We start from the raw sequence: 16,676 nt of genomic DNA on the forward strand, positions 1-16,676 counted from the left end.
TCCTGTTATCAGGCAATGAAATAGTAGTTTCATGTATTTTAGACAAATATATTGAATTTGTATTATATCTGACCATTTCCTCTTCTGAATTCCTGTAAACAAATTAATAATGATGAAATGATGGTGACCAAAATCTGTAATGGAGTTAAGAATTCACGGAAATCTACATAAAGTTGATAATATTTGGGAGTAAGTGTTGCAAACAACACAGCTTCTCCGCTCCTCTATCACTCATTCACACACAATTCACAAACGCACGAACCCATTGCAGTGCTTGTGTGTGTGGTGTGTACGTACGTCACAAGTGCAGTGCATGCATGCATGCAGGCAGTGTGATGTGCAGAATATTTGCTACACTGAAATGTATGTAAAAACCGGTGGAAGAATGCGTGCTTATGAATGTCTTTGCTACTGCCAAAGAAGTCGTAGCTTATCCTGTCGCAGATTCCATAATTCTGATGGCAAATACTGATACTGAAGAGACGCTGATTCTGAGAAACTCTTAAAGAAAATGACGGTAGAACAAAATGTACTCCGTACCCACAGACCTTCAAAGGTAAGGCACTAAGAGATGTAATGGGCATTTGACGCTTCAGATTTGTGTATAGTCCCAAACATTGCAACCTGTGTTATTGCGTGTGTGTACGTGAGTGAGTAGCAGTTGTCTTGCGCTGCTTCATGCATGTGTTGCTGTGGAGTGGCAAGGACAAGGTGTCAAAGTAAACATGACAGAACCTAAATCTCCACTCCCAGTTTTCCATCCTTCGCCTTTGACGTGCATGTTTATTATCGGTTTTTATTGCGTCTACTTTCCAGGAAATACGTACATGTAAGTTATAATGCTGTTTAGTAATCAATTGAAAAATTTCTTCCAAATATCGTTTCAATAGATTCTAGAGAATGTATTCAGCAGTGTTCATTCATGTTCAAGAGCTCCTAAATCTGAATGTTGAAAACAAAGCAGGTCTAGAATGTAACTATTTACTAGCACAGACAGCACTACCACAGGAGTGCAAATCCAATGAATTAGTTCTAGACCTTTATTAAAAACTGAGGTTAGTGAGGACATGTGGATGTAATTTTTCACTTTTAACTCATCACTGAATTTGTTTAGACCCTCCTCTAGATACATGTAAATTTATTCTTCATCTTTTGACAGTTTTATACGTAGTTTAGTTCGGCTACCAGGGGTATTATTTTACTTCTCAAATTTGATTAGCAGTTTTGATCAATGGGAAAATACTTTGACGTCATGTCAAGAGTTGTGTACATTCCTGTGTGAAAAACCTGCTACAAATGTACACACAAGATATTTTGCGTACAATTGTACTCGTGTGTAGCAGTCATATAATTTGAAATATGCATAGCAAATTGTGATACTAGAAAAATTATTCCCTGTTTACTATCATTTTCCTCTTCAGAAATTCATTAAGTGTTGAAATTTGTGCATTGACTGGCTACAATTGTATGTTACTGACTTAATGGTGGTCATTAATCATCAGCAATCATTTGTGTAGTACAATGTGTGTCTGCCTGATTACTTTGTCTACTACTGACTGCAAGCTGTTGAAATTATGTAAAGCAAGCTGCCCATAATTTGATCATAACGATTTGACCACCCGCTATGTAGAAACCTTTGCTTTTGCACAAGGTCAAATTTTTGCATTGAAAGTCAAACCTTGGTGAGGGTTTTTTTAACTAACATTTTATCATTCAAGTTCTTGTAGACCAAGAACGAACACACAAAAAAGTGGAAACGGGTTTACATTGCTTGCATGTTAAACTATTTCCACCTGCAGTGTACTGTATCTGGTCGATTTGATTTACAGCACTGGAAAACAAAATCAGACCTAACATATTTTATTCTACTTTTTGGCTTGTTTGTTTGTTTGTTTGTTATTACTGTAATATTAGATTCTGGTGTCATTTTGTCTTGTATTTGATATTGCCCAAGCATTGTACAACTGAATGTGCAAAGATGAGTGAATATGTACATTGTAGTTGCATTGTTCATGTGGTACTAGTAGCTAGAGATTTGTACCATTGAATGTTGATGAACCAACAAATTCTAAAAATGTTTTGGCTGTTTATCAGTAGACTTCTGACACTACAATAATTTACCAAAGGTTCCCCCTCCCCATTTGTAATTTTGTCATACTTGTATGTTTAAGTAAACATGGGCAGCACATGACTGACATCACCAATTTTCATCAGACTCATGTTAAAAATTTTTGTGGAGGTTGTTATTGTTAAAGTTTTTTTTTTTGGTTTTTTTTTTTTTGCTTTCGATTTGTGTGCTGAAAATTGATGCTACATTGTATCTACATTTGTATGTGTGGGGTTCTGTATCTTTTTGGCTTACGTTTGAGGTCCAAGGTTCGGCATAGTGAAACTTTCCTCCCACCTGATTTTCCTGTTTTTTTTTTTGTTTGTTTGTTTTTTGGTGGGGTGGGGGGGGGGGGGGGGAGGGGATTGCATCTTCTTGACAATCCAGCTCTGTGCGTTAAGCAGATTTCTCAGCCTCAAGAGGCCTAGTCCACTCTGATGCATGAGAGGTGTACATACAACACCAGAACCTACAGTATCATTGACTCCTCTATTAAACCCAGTATATCGAAAAAAATTGATGTGAAGTTTGAAGGGAAAAATGAAATCAGGAGCAGTGTGGAGGTGCATCACTGTAATTTTTGTCTTTCTTTTTGATGATGCTGCCCCAGTGTTCCCCCGTTGATGGGGTAAATGGCCCTACATGTACGTGTACAAAGTGTATCTAACACTGTATGTACAAGTAAAAGTCAGTGTCTTGTGTGTGGCCAATGGGCTGCGTGGCCAGTGGGCTGCATGGCCAGTGGGCTGCATTTCTTGATTGATTTTATTCAAACTCAGCATGGCTTATGATCCGTTACAAAAATTGTATATGGAAATGTATTCATTTGAACTTCTTACTGCCTTTAACTTTTACTTAGTGGTATCACCATTTGCTTGTCTAGTTTTTACGCAAAATAATTTACTTTTTAGGGTCTCATTGTCTGCACTCTTACAAACTTTTCTGAAGTTTTGTGTGGAGGTGTATCATCATACATATACTTGTTTATTGTGTGGAGGTGTATCATCATATTTGTTTTGGTTATGCTGCCCCCACAAAAAAAAAAAGACTGTGAAAACAGAACAAACAGGGATTTCCTCTCGTTTTTTAAATCTGCATTTAAGCCAAAATATTATGTTTGTATAATGTACCATATTATCATGTGATTTACAGCTTACAACTGTAGAATACCAATGCTCATGACTACAATACATTGTAGTACCATGGGGGGAGGGGGGGGGGGGGGATGCATAATCTCATGCCTAGGCCTCGGCTGCTGTTCTCTTTCTCTTACTGTGCCATCTCTGCTATCAATATTTTTAAAGGTTTCATGAATTATTTTTACAAGTACATGTGCATTGTACACAACTTCTTAGAGTTAGAAACAATAACACCCAAAATGTCAATGTAACACATCAACTATGCTGAAAACCTTTAGGATTTTCAGCCCCCCCCCCCCCCCCCCCCCCCCCCCCCGAGAGAAGAAAACAACAAGAAAATAAAGCAAAATTTGGAAAAACTATCCCCTCTCAGGAAAAAGGAAAAGAAAAACATGAAACATCAAATACATTATCTGTGGTGTTACATGTACGGTATGAAAAAATGTGACCCAATGCAATGTGTGCTGTTTCAGCACACTGTACAATTGTGCTCACTATGCAATGTACAGTACTAAAATGCTGGCCAACCAGTAACATGATCAACAGCATAGCTTAAATACAAGCTCTTCCAGCACAGTAGTAAGGGTGTAATCTATCCTATCACGCAAAACTACTTGACTGTTCATTGATACTTTTAACCACTTTTGACCACTTGCCACTTGATATACAAGTGTATACATCTCGAAAGTGGAAAGTGGTTTTTTTTTTTTAAATTAATAAACTGTATATCTGGGATGAATCTCTAGATTCAAACGACTCAAAGTCTCACTCTCATTAACTCTCTTGTTTCAAGGTTATGATGCAATTGTAACTACATTGTAGTTATTTGAATGCATGTACATTTGTAGAATGTGTTTTTTTTTTTCTGTTTTGACCAGATATTTTTAACTGGATAGTAAGATTTGTTTCAAATGTCATGGAAAGGTTAGCAAAAATTGTGGTTGACATTTGGATTCATCACAGGAGCTCTTAACACTGTACATTGACAGGAATGCAGAATGTGCTAATTACCTGGTGCATGAAATGCTGTGCACACATAAAATTCCCCAGACCTGCAATTTGATTAAAATTGACTCTATTCATTGCTTAATAAATAGTGTCCAATTTCAAGGAGAACATTTTGTTATTGATCTGCATCCATGGGTATGAAATGGTAGAATGAGAAATTTGTAAAAAAAAAATACATGGAAAAAAATAAAATGCAAAACAATGACATACTGTACATTGAACTTGGGTTTGATGGGTTCTTGCAAGCTACCTTGACTGATCCATGTACTTGCATGGATGGTACAGAGATGCCAACTGTTACTTTTTGTGCAGTGTTTTTCTGCTGGTTTAGTTGCCAAAAAATGCAGCAGGTTGTATAGAAATTAAAGTTCTGCTTTCCCTAAATTGTATTACAACACATGTGTCGATTGAACGAAAGATAAAAATGCTGGGTACTGTATAGTTATCTTTCCACCAAAAATATGCCTTGTGAATATTGTATGTTGATGTACACATGTATGTACAGCGCTTTGATCAGTTCTTGTAAAAGCGCTCAATAAGACATAGTTGTTATTATTATTATTAACTACCCTCAGAATCCTGCAGTGCTGTTTTGCAAGGTACACACTTGTGTACATGTAGACGCTGTGTCCCAGAATGGCTGACTGTAAAAGCTGCTAATTTCACATAAATTTATAAAGACCGTATAATAGTGAATGAGGAGGTCACAGACTTGATGTTATTTTTCGTGACTTGACACAGAGGCTGTCGTACATTGTAAGTGCACTACATGTAATGTCTGTTCACATTCATACTGCCACTGTTCTGCAATCAAGTTCACTGCACCCTATCGCAGATTTAGGTTTGTTGATAAGGAGCAATGCGCGTAATGAGAAGACACATTAGCGTGTGTGTTTCCGACCAGCCAAGGCCGTGGTTTCGCCCCAGTTCGGAAGGCACCAAATGCTGTGAAATGATCATGTCAATATTTTTGTGCCGCAGATTAACTCGATTAAGATCAGGTGCGATATTTCCGGTGTTGTTGATTTCGCAGCCCAACAGTGGATATGCGAAATTTCGGGAAGATTAAACCCCTGTGAAAATAACAGCTCTTACACTAAAGGCCCTCATTGGGAATGGGAATGTACAAAATGCTGCGACCTCGATGCTTGCAATGCTAGTCTAGGACGGTAGGTCTACAAAACTTTTACATGAAGGAGCATTCCATGTGTTACCACCTTTCTTGTCACCCATTATCTATCTACATTATTGTACAATGTCTGAATGGTTGGATCGCATAATGGCATATGGGTCAATCCACGTCAAATCATCCAATTTTCAGAAAAGTTGTCACCCGACCCCCTCCGATTTTCTTTAAAATCGCACCAAATGTTCCCCAAAGTGTCTGACGGAAAATTCCAAAATATTTTGCCCCAAGGTCAATTGGTTGCTAAGATACAGCCTCACATAGCAACCAATGCACATTCCAAAATATTAGTTAAAAGAAAATTATGCATTTTTGATTGATTGTGGTAGCATGGATATTTATGCAAAAGTGTTCATTATCTGGAAATTGAGAGAACTTTATAGTCTTTGCAAGAAAAAGTGACTGTGACGCAAATTTGACTTTTCGTTAACGTGCACGAGGTCACCGAAAATGGTGTTAAATGTTAATTTCGAAAATTTTAATGCATATTTAGAGGCTAATTTCTTCCACATTTCATCACCTTAGGTTCTAAAATATTATGCTGTTGAAGGCTTTGACTTGCTCAGTAATTTTGAAAAAAAATTAGCGGATTCGTGCTCACCGTTTTTACGGAGAGCGCCCTCAAAGTTGACAAAAATGAAAAATGTGCCAAATTCAAGGTCACAGATCACCCTTCGTCCCACCTAGGAATTGCATCAATTTTTTTGTATTGATAGACATTTACCTATATTATCTTGGGTCACCAAAGAAATTTTGCTACCGAAATGTTCAATGGTAAATTTACCCCACTGAAAATGGACGTAAACGGCCAAATTCCCATGTAATATCATATATTGGGTTTAGAGGACATTTCAAATGTCCATGCTTTCAAGATAAAAAGCCCTAGCCCTGTGATATTTGCTGTAGGGGTAGTCTGTTATACATATTTTAATAATATATACCACAAAACACTTCTATTACATAATAATGACCTTGAAATTTAATCCAAGATTTGATAAAAACAATAAGTCGCTCCATTTTCCTCATTGCACTGCATGTAATAATGTGTTTTGAAAGAGTTTTCACAGAGCAATATTTCAAGATTTATGAAAGCTGACAGCCTACCGTATTAAGGTTCTAAACTATTTGTGCTCTTCTTTCAGATTTAGTGTCAATTTGATCATGAATGTTATACCCTTGACCTTGAAGTGCTTCTAAAAATAGCTGTAAATTTGTTAAAATTACAAATTACACACACAACAGGTGTTTTATGGCATAACATACTAGTGATTCTTTCACAAACGCAAAAGTTTTTGCAGTGTAACTGTTATATACTGGAATAAATCTATAGGTTCTTGCAAGATATATTACAATCAATTACTTTGTTCTGACAATGACCCTGAATTTATGACCTTCAAAATCAGGAGAAATGCCTATTCCTGCCCATAAAGACCTGTATGTAAGTAATAGTTGATAATTATTATGGACATTGCACCCAACACATTAGATTCTTATTCTAGCCTGTGAAACGCACATTAAAAGCACTGAGAGTCTTCTTCTTGGGGGGATTTGTTCTGTAACTTGTGACAACTTCCAAAATAATTTCCATTCTTATGTATTTTCTTGTTTTTGGAATATTTGTTATGTATTTCTTTGTTTTTTATTTTCTACAGCATTCTTTGTAGGGTTTTTTTATTGGAAATTGTCACATCCCACTTTTTCTACCATAATTTGAATAGAATTAATCAATCAAAGTGATAAATAGTAAAAATGGTCATGTTTTTATGAATTTCACCACAAAGCACTGTTTTCCATAGGAAATGCACACAAAATCACAAAATATTACTGTCCCCTTTTGTGATTGAAATTGAGGGTCATCGTCAAAACAAAGTAATTAATTGTAACATAATCTTGCAAGCACGTATAGATTAATTCCAGTATATAACATTTACACTATAAAAAGCTTTTGTGTTTGTGAAAGAATCACAAGTATATCATGCCATAAAACACCTGTCATGTGTGTAATTTGTAGTTAACAAATTTACAGCTATTTTTAGAAACACTTCAAGGTCAAGGGTATAACATTCATGATCAAATTGACACTAAATCTGAAAGAAGAGCACAAAATAGTTTAGAACCTTAATATGGTAGGCTGTCAGCTTTCATAATTCTTGAAATACTGCTGTGTGAAAAGTCTTTCAAAACACATATTACATGCAGTGCAATGAGGAAAATAGAGCGACTAATTGTTTTTATCAAATTTTGGATTAAATTTCAAGGTCATTATCACGTAATAAAAGTGTTTTGTGGTATATATTATTAAAATATGTATAACAGACTACCCCTACAGCAAATATCACAGGGCTAGGGCTTTTCAGCTTGAACGCATGGACATTTGTAATGTCCTCTAAACCCAATATGTGATATTACATGGGAATTTGGCCGTTTACGTCCATTTTCAGTGGGGTAAATTTACCATTGAACATTTCGGTAGCAAAATTTCATTGGTAACCCAAGATAACATAGGTACATGTCTATCAATACAAAAAAATTGATGCCATTCCTAGGTGGGACGAAGGGTGATCCGTGACCTTGAATTTGGCACATTTTTCATTTTTGTCAACTTTGAGGGCGCTCTCCGTAAAAACGGTGAGCACGAATCCGCTAATTTTTTTCAAAATTACTGAGCACGTCAAAGCCTTCAACAGCATAATATTTTAGAACCTAAGGTGATGAAATGTGGAAGATATTAGCCTCTAAATATGCATTAAAATTTTCGAAATTAACATTTAACACCATTTTCGGTGACCTCGTGCACGTTAACGAAAAGCCAATTTCGCGTCACAGTCACTTTTTCTTGCAAAGACTATAAAGTTCTTTCAATTTCCAGATAATGAACACTTTTGCATAAATATCCATGCTACCACAATCAATCAAAAATGCATAATTTTCTTTTAACTAATATTTTGGAATGCGCATCGGTTGCTATGTGAGGCTGTATCTTAGCAACCAATTGACCTTGGGGCAAAATATTTTGGAATTTTCCGTCAGACACTTTGGGGAACATTTGGTGCGATTTTAAAGAAAATCGGAGGGGGTCGGGTGACAAGCACTGGATGATTTGACGTGGATTGACCCACAAGTGCCATTTTAAAACATTTTAAAGTACAGTATTGTAGGTCCATCATCGTAATAGTATGGTACTAAGCAAATAATTAACGTTGGTGAAGGTGTTGGGACAAACTATCACTTCCGAGGTGATCTGGATGTAGCTACAATGTATCTTTCCGAAGCGCAGCTGAGGAAAGATAGCGTACACATTCAGATCGCCGAGGAAGTGATAGTTTGTCTCATTGCCTGAAATCAAAAGTTGATTATTTGCTTGTAATATTCCACATCTAGGCCTATATTCCTGTTTAATTCCACATCTGAAATCATTTTAACTGTCGGGAACAAGACAGGAAGGGGGGAGGGGAACAACACAGCTAGGTTTCTAGATCTAACATGTTAGTTATTTCTAGACTAGACTCCAAGTCCAAAAACACTAAAACTGCAGATCTGTAGGGCCTACGTTAGGTCTAGCGAGAGTTGGAGAATCTAGACCTATCCTAGGTTGGTATAGATCAATCCTTAGGCCAAGCCTTTAGGGCTTAGGTTACGTTCACTTACCAATCATGTTGTTGCTAAAAACGCTGAACATTTTGAAACACCATCAAGGTAACTATACAGGTAGACTACGTGCACGCGCGGTACGGTAACGTATGAGCCAACTTTAGATGTAGGCTGGCAATTACAACATGGCATCGTCTCACTGACGCTAAAAGTGCGTTGCACTGTGGTCTATCACTTGACCGAGGTCAAATGATTGACCACAGTGCAACACACTTTTATTTCGTGCGTACTCAAAATTATAAGTTATATCACGCGTTAGGACTGTATGGACTATAAGAGATCAGCGAACAAAAATGACTATCATCATAGAGTGTAACGAACTTTTCTTCTTAGGTGATGCGATGGGCAAAACAATGCTTTATCACGTGATCAGCTCTTGACCAATCCTATAACAAGATTCTTAGTATGTGGAATGTAAATAAATATAAAACAAGATATAGTAGCCTTTCCAGTGATACCTCACTTGTCACATAAGAAGAAGTATTCTTGAAGTTGTGAATAAAAATATCCAATATGTTCCATATAACTGCTGTATATATTCTTTATTTCTTGGCAGCACGAATTGCACATACAGGCTTGTATCTCACGTTTAAGCAAGAGTGGAGTCAATTTGTTTTGCAGCCAAACTCTTCTTATGTTTCCCTGCACTTCTGAATGAAAGACCAGCAGCATTAAAACACCCCTACGCTGCAGTGGAGCATCCACCAATCTTTCACATCACATTTTATTTAAAACAAAACCAAGCAGGGATACACCGTAGTAGGAACACACGTCCTCTATAGAGTTTTATGGGGAAGGAAATATAATGCAATGTCCCCCCAGACGCTACTCAGTAGTCTATATGCAAATGTGTGCATACGACCATCGCAAAGGTTATGCGTGACATGGCTATAAGGGTTGCCCTGACTGTGGAGAGAAACATTTGTATGATTAATATATGACAGTAGTTGCAACCAATGCAATAACAAACCTCAAAGAGAAAAATATATATTATTATATTATCGATATCATCTTTACCTATGCAGAATTAAAATAAGTGCATGAAATGAGCTCATCACTTGGTACTAGGCTAAGAAGAATGAATGGTATATAAATAAAGATGATGTCACTGAGTGGATGTGCGTGTAGCATGTGCTTGATGTGGCGTAGAAAAATTCTGAGAGGGGTCTGCAGCTGAGACTACTCCTCAGCAGATCTTTAAAATGCTCTCTCCAGGATCATTGATAACAGCTGACAAGCGAGGGAGCCAGATGCCTGCATTAGGTCGACTCGGATTCCACACATACCACGCCTGGAAGATCTCTCGGGCCGGGACTACACAGCCCCAGTATCGTGTAGCATACACACACTCTTGTTGGGCTCTTTTACCCCCGCAGGATGATGGCGGAGGTTGCCGGGTATCCACGGAAACTGCATCCCTCTCATGGATCATTCCTCTTGTCTCGAGGGTAACCGCTGTATTTTGGGAGACGTGATGTGCAAATGTGCATTGTTCACATGGTGCGTCAGTGAGGGGGCAGACAAGGGTTTAAAGGGACTGGGGATGAGTGTTCGGTTGTGCAAAACATGCGAAAGAGAAGGTGCTTTGGGTATAAAATGAAAGGTAGATATGTAACTTAACATGTGTGAAAATATCTTGGAAATCGGAATCTTCTCAAATGTTTTAAAAAGCGAAAAACAAAACATACTTTTCTGGAAAAAGACCCTTCGATACGATGGCGATACGTATTTGAATTGCGGAATACTGCTTGTTGACTGCGAACATCAAGCCAACTTACAGCGAAATCAAGCCAACATGCCGAGTGAGCTGCGGAACTACTAGTAGTTATACGTAGAGCAATTGTGGCTAGCTCTACGGCTGGCTGTGCTATGGGCGCGGCGAGCGCTGGCCGCACTTCACTTGCATCATCATACACAGTGTCCAGTGCTAGTGCTTCTAAGCTCGAGCTGCTGTACGATCTTGCGTGTTTTCATTTGATGAGAGCGCTAACCTAAAATCAAAGGACTCCTCCTTTTCAGATTCACATGTCCTTCTTCCAAGATATTATGAGAGCTAGTTCTATCGTCAGAAGACTCGGTAGGCTACGTATCCTAAAAGCCATCAAACTCCATTTATTACAAGATTCTTCGTTGAGAAGTACCGAAAGCGGGATAGGTGAATGCGGTAAAGTAATACGTAGCCCGACCAGACGCCGGGCGGGCTATTATGTACAGCGACTGGGCTGTGCGTGTACGTACATAGAAACTTTTCCGGGTAAGGACGGACACAGCCGGCCCAGCGCTAGGTCGGTACCATGTACGCAGTAACTGCCGTGCTTCGCACGGCGTCTGGTCGGGCTACGTAGAAAAAAAAAATCAACGAAATCTCAATTTACAATAATTTACAATTCATGTAATTATTACATGAAACACAAACGGGTTGTGTTATTACATGTACATGCAATTCAATGCAATCTTCATGGCAAACCCTTTTTTTTTTTTCTTCAAAGATTTGAAACACAAGTACCGAGTAGGCCAGAGAATTCGAAGTATCCGGTACAATGTTATATCTAAACTTGCATTGGAACTAACCAACACTGATGCAATATTTTATCGTAACGGAGTAATTGTAGTATTTCACCTCTGAAACACCTGGGAAACACAGGGGGAAAAAAGACCAAATGAAAAACAAGAGACCCGCGGGTCACGCGCTCACCTGAGTATCGCAATTTCACCTTCCATGCATTCTTGCACACTCTTACCTGAGAACATTGGAAACTTTAGGTCTGCATATGGATCCCTCCCCCCCCCCCCCTCAACTCGGGGGGGGGGGGGGGTAGGGGGGGGAGGGGCAGGCAGTCCTGGATCTGAATCTGCAATTAACAAACTTGGAACTAAAGTCATCAATGTTCAAACTCATGGTTAACTTTGCTTTATCATTTCTGGTTCTAGAGCAGAAGATTTTAAATATTCCTCAATGTGGGGGGGGGGGGGGTGGGCCCCCTAGGGGGCCCCCAAGAGGGACATGGTGCCCATTTGAAGGAATTAAGATTCTATCCCCCTAGGGATGCTACCTGCTAAGTTTGGTCGAAATTCATCTTGAGGTTTTCAAGAAGAAGATGAACATGTACAATTCAGGCTCCATTACAAGTGTTGGACTTCTCCCCAGCCCTCTCCTGGGTCCTAAGGGCGTGTGGGGGGGGGGGGGGGGGGGGGGGGGGGAATGAATCCGCCAACCCCATGAAAAAAACTTGAAACTACAGTCATCAATGTACTAACTCATAGTATCATCTAAGCCCTATCATTTCTGGTTCGAGAGAAGATTTTTAAAGGTTCCTTAATTTTAGGGGTTTGGCCCCCTAGGGACCCCCAGGTGGGCAATGGTGCCCATTTGAACAAATTGAGATCCTATCCCCCTAGGGATGCTACCTACCAAGTTTGGTGAAAATCAGACATGGCGATCTCAAAGTGAAGATGAAAATGTACAATTTAGGCCCCAATAGGACTCCTCCCCACCCCCCTCCCCTGGGTCCCAAGGGGGGCACCCCTGATTCCCCCATGAACAAACTTGAAACTACATTCATCAATGTACTTACTCATAGTATCAATTAAGCCCTATCACTTCTGGTTCTAGAGAAGAAGATTTTTAAAGATTCCTTAATTTTAGGGTGTTTGGGCTCCCCTGGGGCCCCCCAGGTGGGCCATGGTGCCCATTTGAACAAATTGAGATCCTATCCCCCTAGGGATGCTACCTGCCAAGTTTGGTGAAAATCGGTCATGGGGTTCTCGAGAAGAAGATGAAAATGTAAAAAGTTTACGCACGACGGACGACGGACGACGCACGACGGACGCCGGACGAAGAGCGATCGCAATAGCTCACTTGAGCCTTCGGCTCAGGTGAGCTAAAAAAGGACAAAACACTTTGTGCCTGGATATTGCAGCCCTTTCAGTTTCCAGTAACAGTTTAACGCACATGCAGTTTAGGAGTTTACAGGATTTATTTTCCCTACTTGCTACATGGGGCAAGAACAAATTTTCCAGGCAATCAATTCACTGTTTCATTCTGATTCACACATTTGAGTACTAACATGTTTGTTGTTACCTCACAGGAAAGACAGAAATAGAGAGTTCAGAGATGTAAATGTAGTGTCATATCAGTTATCACTGCCATCACATGAATGTAGTCTATGATTGGAATTGATGTTATTCATGTTCAATGTGCATTTATCAGAATCCCCAACAATCCTGGTACAAAGGTGCAGCTTTTTCATTACTAACATGTCTTTTGCTATAATACACAATGAAGGCATAAATTGACAGTAGGCCTACAGGAAGAACTGGTGTCAGAGCTATTATCATTGCCATCACTTGGATGCACTCAACATAATTATGATATTGAAGTCATCCAAGTTCAGTTTTCAAACATTTGCCAGCCACAAAGAAGAACATGAGAGGGGATGTCACTGGCTTCATGGAGCTAAGTAGTTGGGAGGGCTGGTTCTGATTGATGAGAGGGGATGTCACTGGATTCACTGAGCTTGGTGGCAGAGAGGGCTGGTTTCCACTGGCGAGATGGATGTCACAGGTCTCACCGAGCTGCGTAGCCTAGAAGAGGCAGTCTTATTTGGCGAGAGGGGGTGTCACTGGCTTCAACAACCTGGATATCTGTGATGGCACTTGGATGTGATGCTAGCTGTTCCACTGCAATAGAGGCCAACAAGCACATTCTATTGATCTCTCATCTAATGACTGAATGTTGGTAATAAAGTAACTACTACACATTTACAATGAAAAATTATTTTACTACTCATATAGACTCAATTAACTATTCAGTAATACACATAGTAAATATTCTCTTTAAAGACTATCATTCAAGCAATGACAAGTTTAGTACTGATGAAAGCAATTATGTTATATGCTGAAAGTCCAATGAAAATAGCTCATTTTATTTATGATATTTACATAAAAATTCCCTAATATGCATGCCAAAGGGACGTCTTCATCATCTACTGTAAAAGTGGAAATTTCTTGCGGTGTTGGTTGAAATTTTCACGCATTTCGCGTAAGCCGAAACTAGCGCGAAAATAAAAGCATGCGAATATTTTTGCTCGCCATTTGTTCAAGTAGTTGATGTCTTGATTCCGCGGAACTATAAACATGCGAAGCTCTTCTTACCCCGCCGACCGCAAAAAATTAGTCGCGCTAAAATATCCACTTTTACAGTAACCTGTTATCTCCTTACATCTGCCCAGGCTCTGATAAAATCAATATCTGTCAGCACTCTCACCAGGTTTTGATCCACTTCAATTTGACCCAAGTCCTTTCCTCAGAGTAGCATTTTCCTCCACAACTAATTGGAGAAGGCAACGGCATTCATGAACTTGTCCTTTTTCCATTTCACAGGGGCATCTGGACTGGAGTTCATCTGTATATCAGACACAATGAAAGGCATTAACACGGACTTACAATTAGGATAGTCCCGTTAGTTCTTCACCAATCTGTAAATTTAGTCACAGAACTTGCTATCCCATGTATTTCAGTGTAGAGTCTACCAGGTAGCTTTATCTTGTAGTGCTCACATACATGCAACAGAGAAAACTCCATGAAATATGTTAGAAATAGACTGTCTACTGTAGAACTTAAATAGCAAAAAGGAAAATAAGACCTACAGAGACCCTAGCCAAATTTTTGATGAGTTGACACTGCACATGACGTCGGGATGACCTCAGCCTCTCATTGTGCATCTGGGTAATTCTGTGAAGTTGGGGCACGAAGTGTGACATTTTAGCATAACTCAATACTAATTATGCTATACATGTATTGTTTATAGGCTTTGCAGTTGTATTGAGACCATACATTTTCCTGGAAATTTTGTGCCATTCCGACTCAATTTTGATGAAATTATTAAAACGATATGTAATGGTGTCCTGTAGCATCGTGACGTGTCCATGTAGCATCGTGATAGTAAACATTTGGTCCTAAAAGACAAATTAAGGCAATTAGCTTGACCAAAATTTGATATAATATGCATAATTACTAGATTAGTCAGATAGCTAAATATCTTAACTCTCCTTTCCACAGTTTTACACAAAAAAGGACACCGCATAGCATCGTGATACATTTTGTAATTTTCTTTTAAAATTGAAACTGTGTACAGGAAATTTGAGATATTTAGCTATCTTATTCATACCTTGTAAATATGCATATTGCATCAAATTTTGGTCAAGCTCATTGCCATAATTTGTCTCTTTGGACCAAATTTTAAAATATCACGATGCTACGTGGACACGTCACGATGCTCCAGGACACAGTGTTACATATTGTTTAATAACTTCATTAAAATTGAGTCTGAATGGCACAAAATTTCCAGGAAAATGTGTGGCCTCAATGCAAATGTAAAGCCTACAAACAATAAATGTATAGCATAATTGATATTGAGTTATGCTGACATGTATTTTGTCAATATCACGATGCTACATACATGGACACTGCCCCAACTTCATGGAATTACCCATCTACAAAGTAGGCCCTATTTATTTATATGTTGTGTATACAACCTCATATCGGGCCTATGATGTCTTTCAATCCAGCCACATGCAAGGGATTTGGGGGTCTGTATAATTCCACATACAATCATATAGTAGGCCTATATGTGGCTGCAATGTACAAACTATGTAACTTGTAACCCTAAAAGTAATGATCAAGACAACCATAATCTTATTAACCACTACCACAGCTTTGGGTTTTAAAAAAAAATGTTATAAGTTAAATTACAGCAAGAATAAGAACAGCATCGTTTGAGAACACAGAGTTATCTATTCAATTTATTGATGTTTTGTGTACTAAATATCAACATTAACTTTCATTTGCAGGTTCAAAACAGTTGTTGGATCTAGGTGTATTAAAATAGTACCAGGTAATTAAAGTTAGTTTGTACAAACCTTTTGTACCAACGGAAGGGCTGGTCTCAATGGGCAAGAGGGGATGTCACTGGCTTCATCAAGCTGGGAGGGCTGGTCTCGACTGATGAGAGGGGACATCAAGCCGGGTATAGGCTAGCTGGTCGAAACTGACGAGAGGGAATGTCACTGGCTTCATCAAGCTGGTTAGCTAGGAGGGCTGGTCTCAATTGATGAGAGGGGATGTCACTGGCTTCACCGAGCTGGGTAGCTGGTCAAAACTGACGAGAGGGAATTTCACTGGCTTCATCAAGCTGGGTAGCTGGGAGGGCTGGTCTCAACTGACCAGAGGGGCTGTCACTGGCTTCACTGAGCTGCCTAGTCAGGATGGTCCTTGAATGCGATGCTGGCTGTTGCTCTACAAAAGATACCCACAATAATATCCGACAGACCTTTCTCAACAATTAGCACCTACTGTGCTACAAAGCATACACCATTAACCACTACACTATAGAGACTGAGTGAACTGCGCTACAATGCATATACGCCATTAGCCACTTATGTATGTACGCACAATAGATACACTTCAATCAACATTTTTGCAATGCCATGTGTACCGGAGACAATAACAAGGTACTGGTACCTTACCAAACATGTGAATTCACGTTTTTGGTCCGATCATAGCTGTGATGACAACATATACACAG

The 16,676-nt window shown here is 39.1% G+C and overlaps 1 protein-coding gene and 1 long non-coding RNA gene across 2 annotated transcripts in view; one reads left to right on the forward strand and one right to left on the reverse strand.

Moving 5' to 3' along the window:
* Positions 1-327: 327 nt before the first annotated feature.
* Positions 328-16,676, forward strand: part of LOC139716517 (ubiquitin carboxyl-terminal hydrolase 25-like) — a 53,315-nt gene continuing 36,966 nt past the window's right edge. Inside the window, exon 1 of the mRNA XM_071628057.1 lies at positions 328-556. Within this exon, the coding sequence (XP_071484158.1) occupies positions 512-556 (45 nt within the window). The 5' untranslated portion in view covers positions 328-511. The remainder of the gene's footprint in view (positions 557-16,676) is intronic.
* On the reverse strand, positions 13,220-16,108 carry LOC139716567 (uncharacterized). Its single transcript, XR_011709912.1, has 3 exons — positions 16,012-16,108; positions 14,358-14,495; positions 13,220-13,771 (listed from the first exon to the last, which is right to left on the reverse strand). It is a non-coding gene; the product is annotated as an uncharacterized lncRNA (long non-coding RNA).

The sequence above is a fragment of the Diadema antillarum genome, unplaced genomic scaffold (genome assembly GCF_040938485.1).
Source record: "Diadema antillarum isolate AM-2024a unplaced genomic scaffold, OU_Dant_1.0 scf00000066, whole genome shotgun sequence".
Classification (NCBI taxonomy): domain Eukaryota; kingdom Metazoa; phylum Echinodermata; class Echinoidea; order Diadematoida; family Diadematidae; genus Diadema; species Diadema antillarum.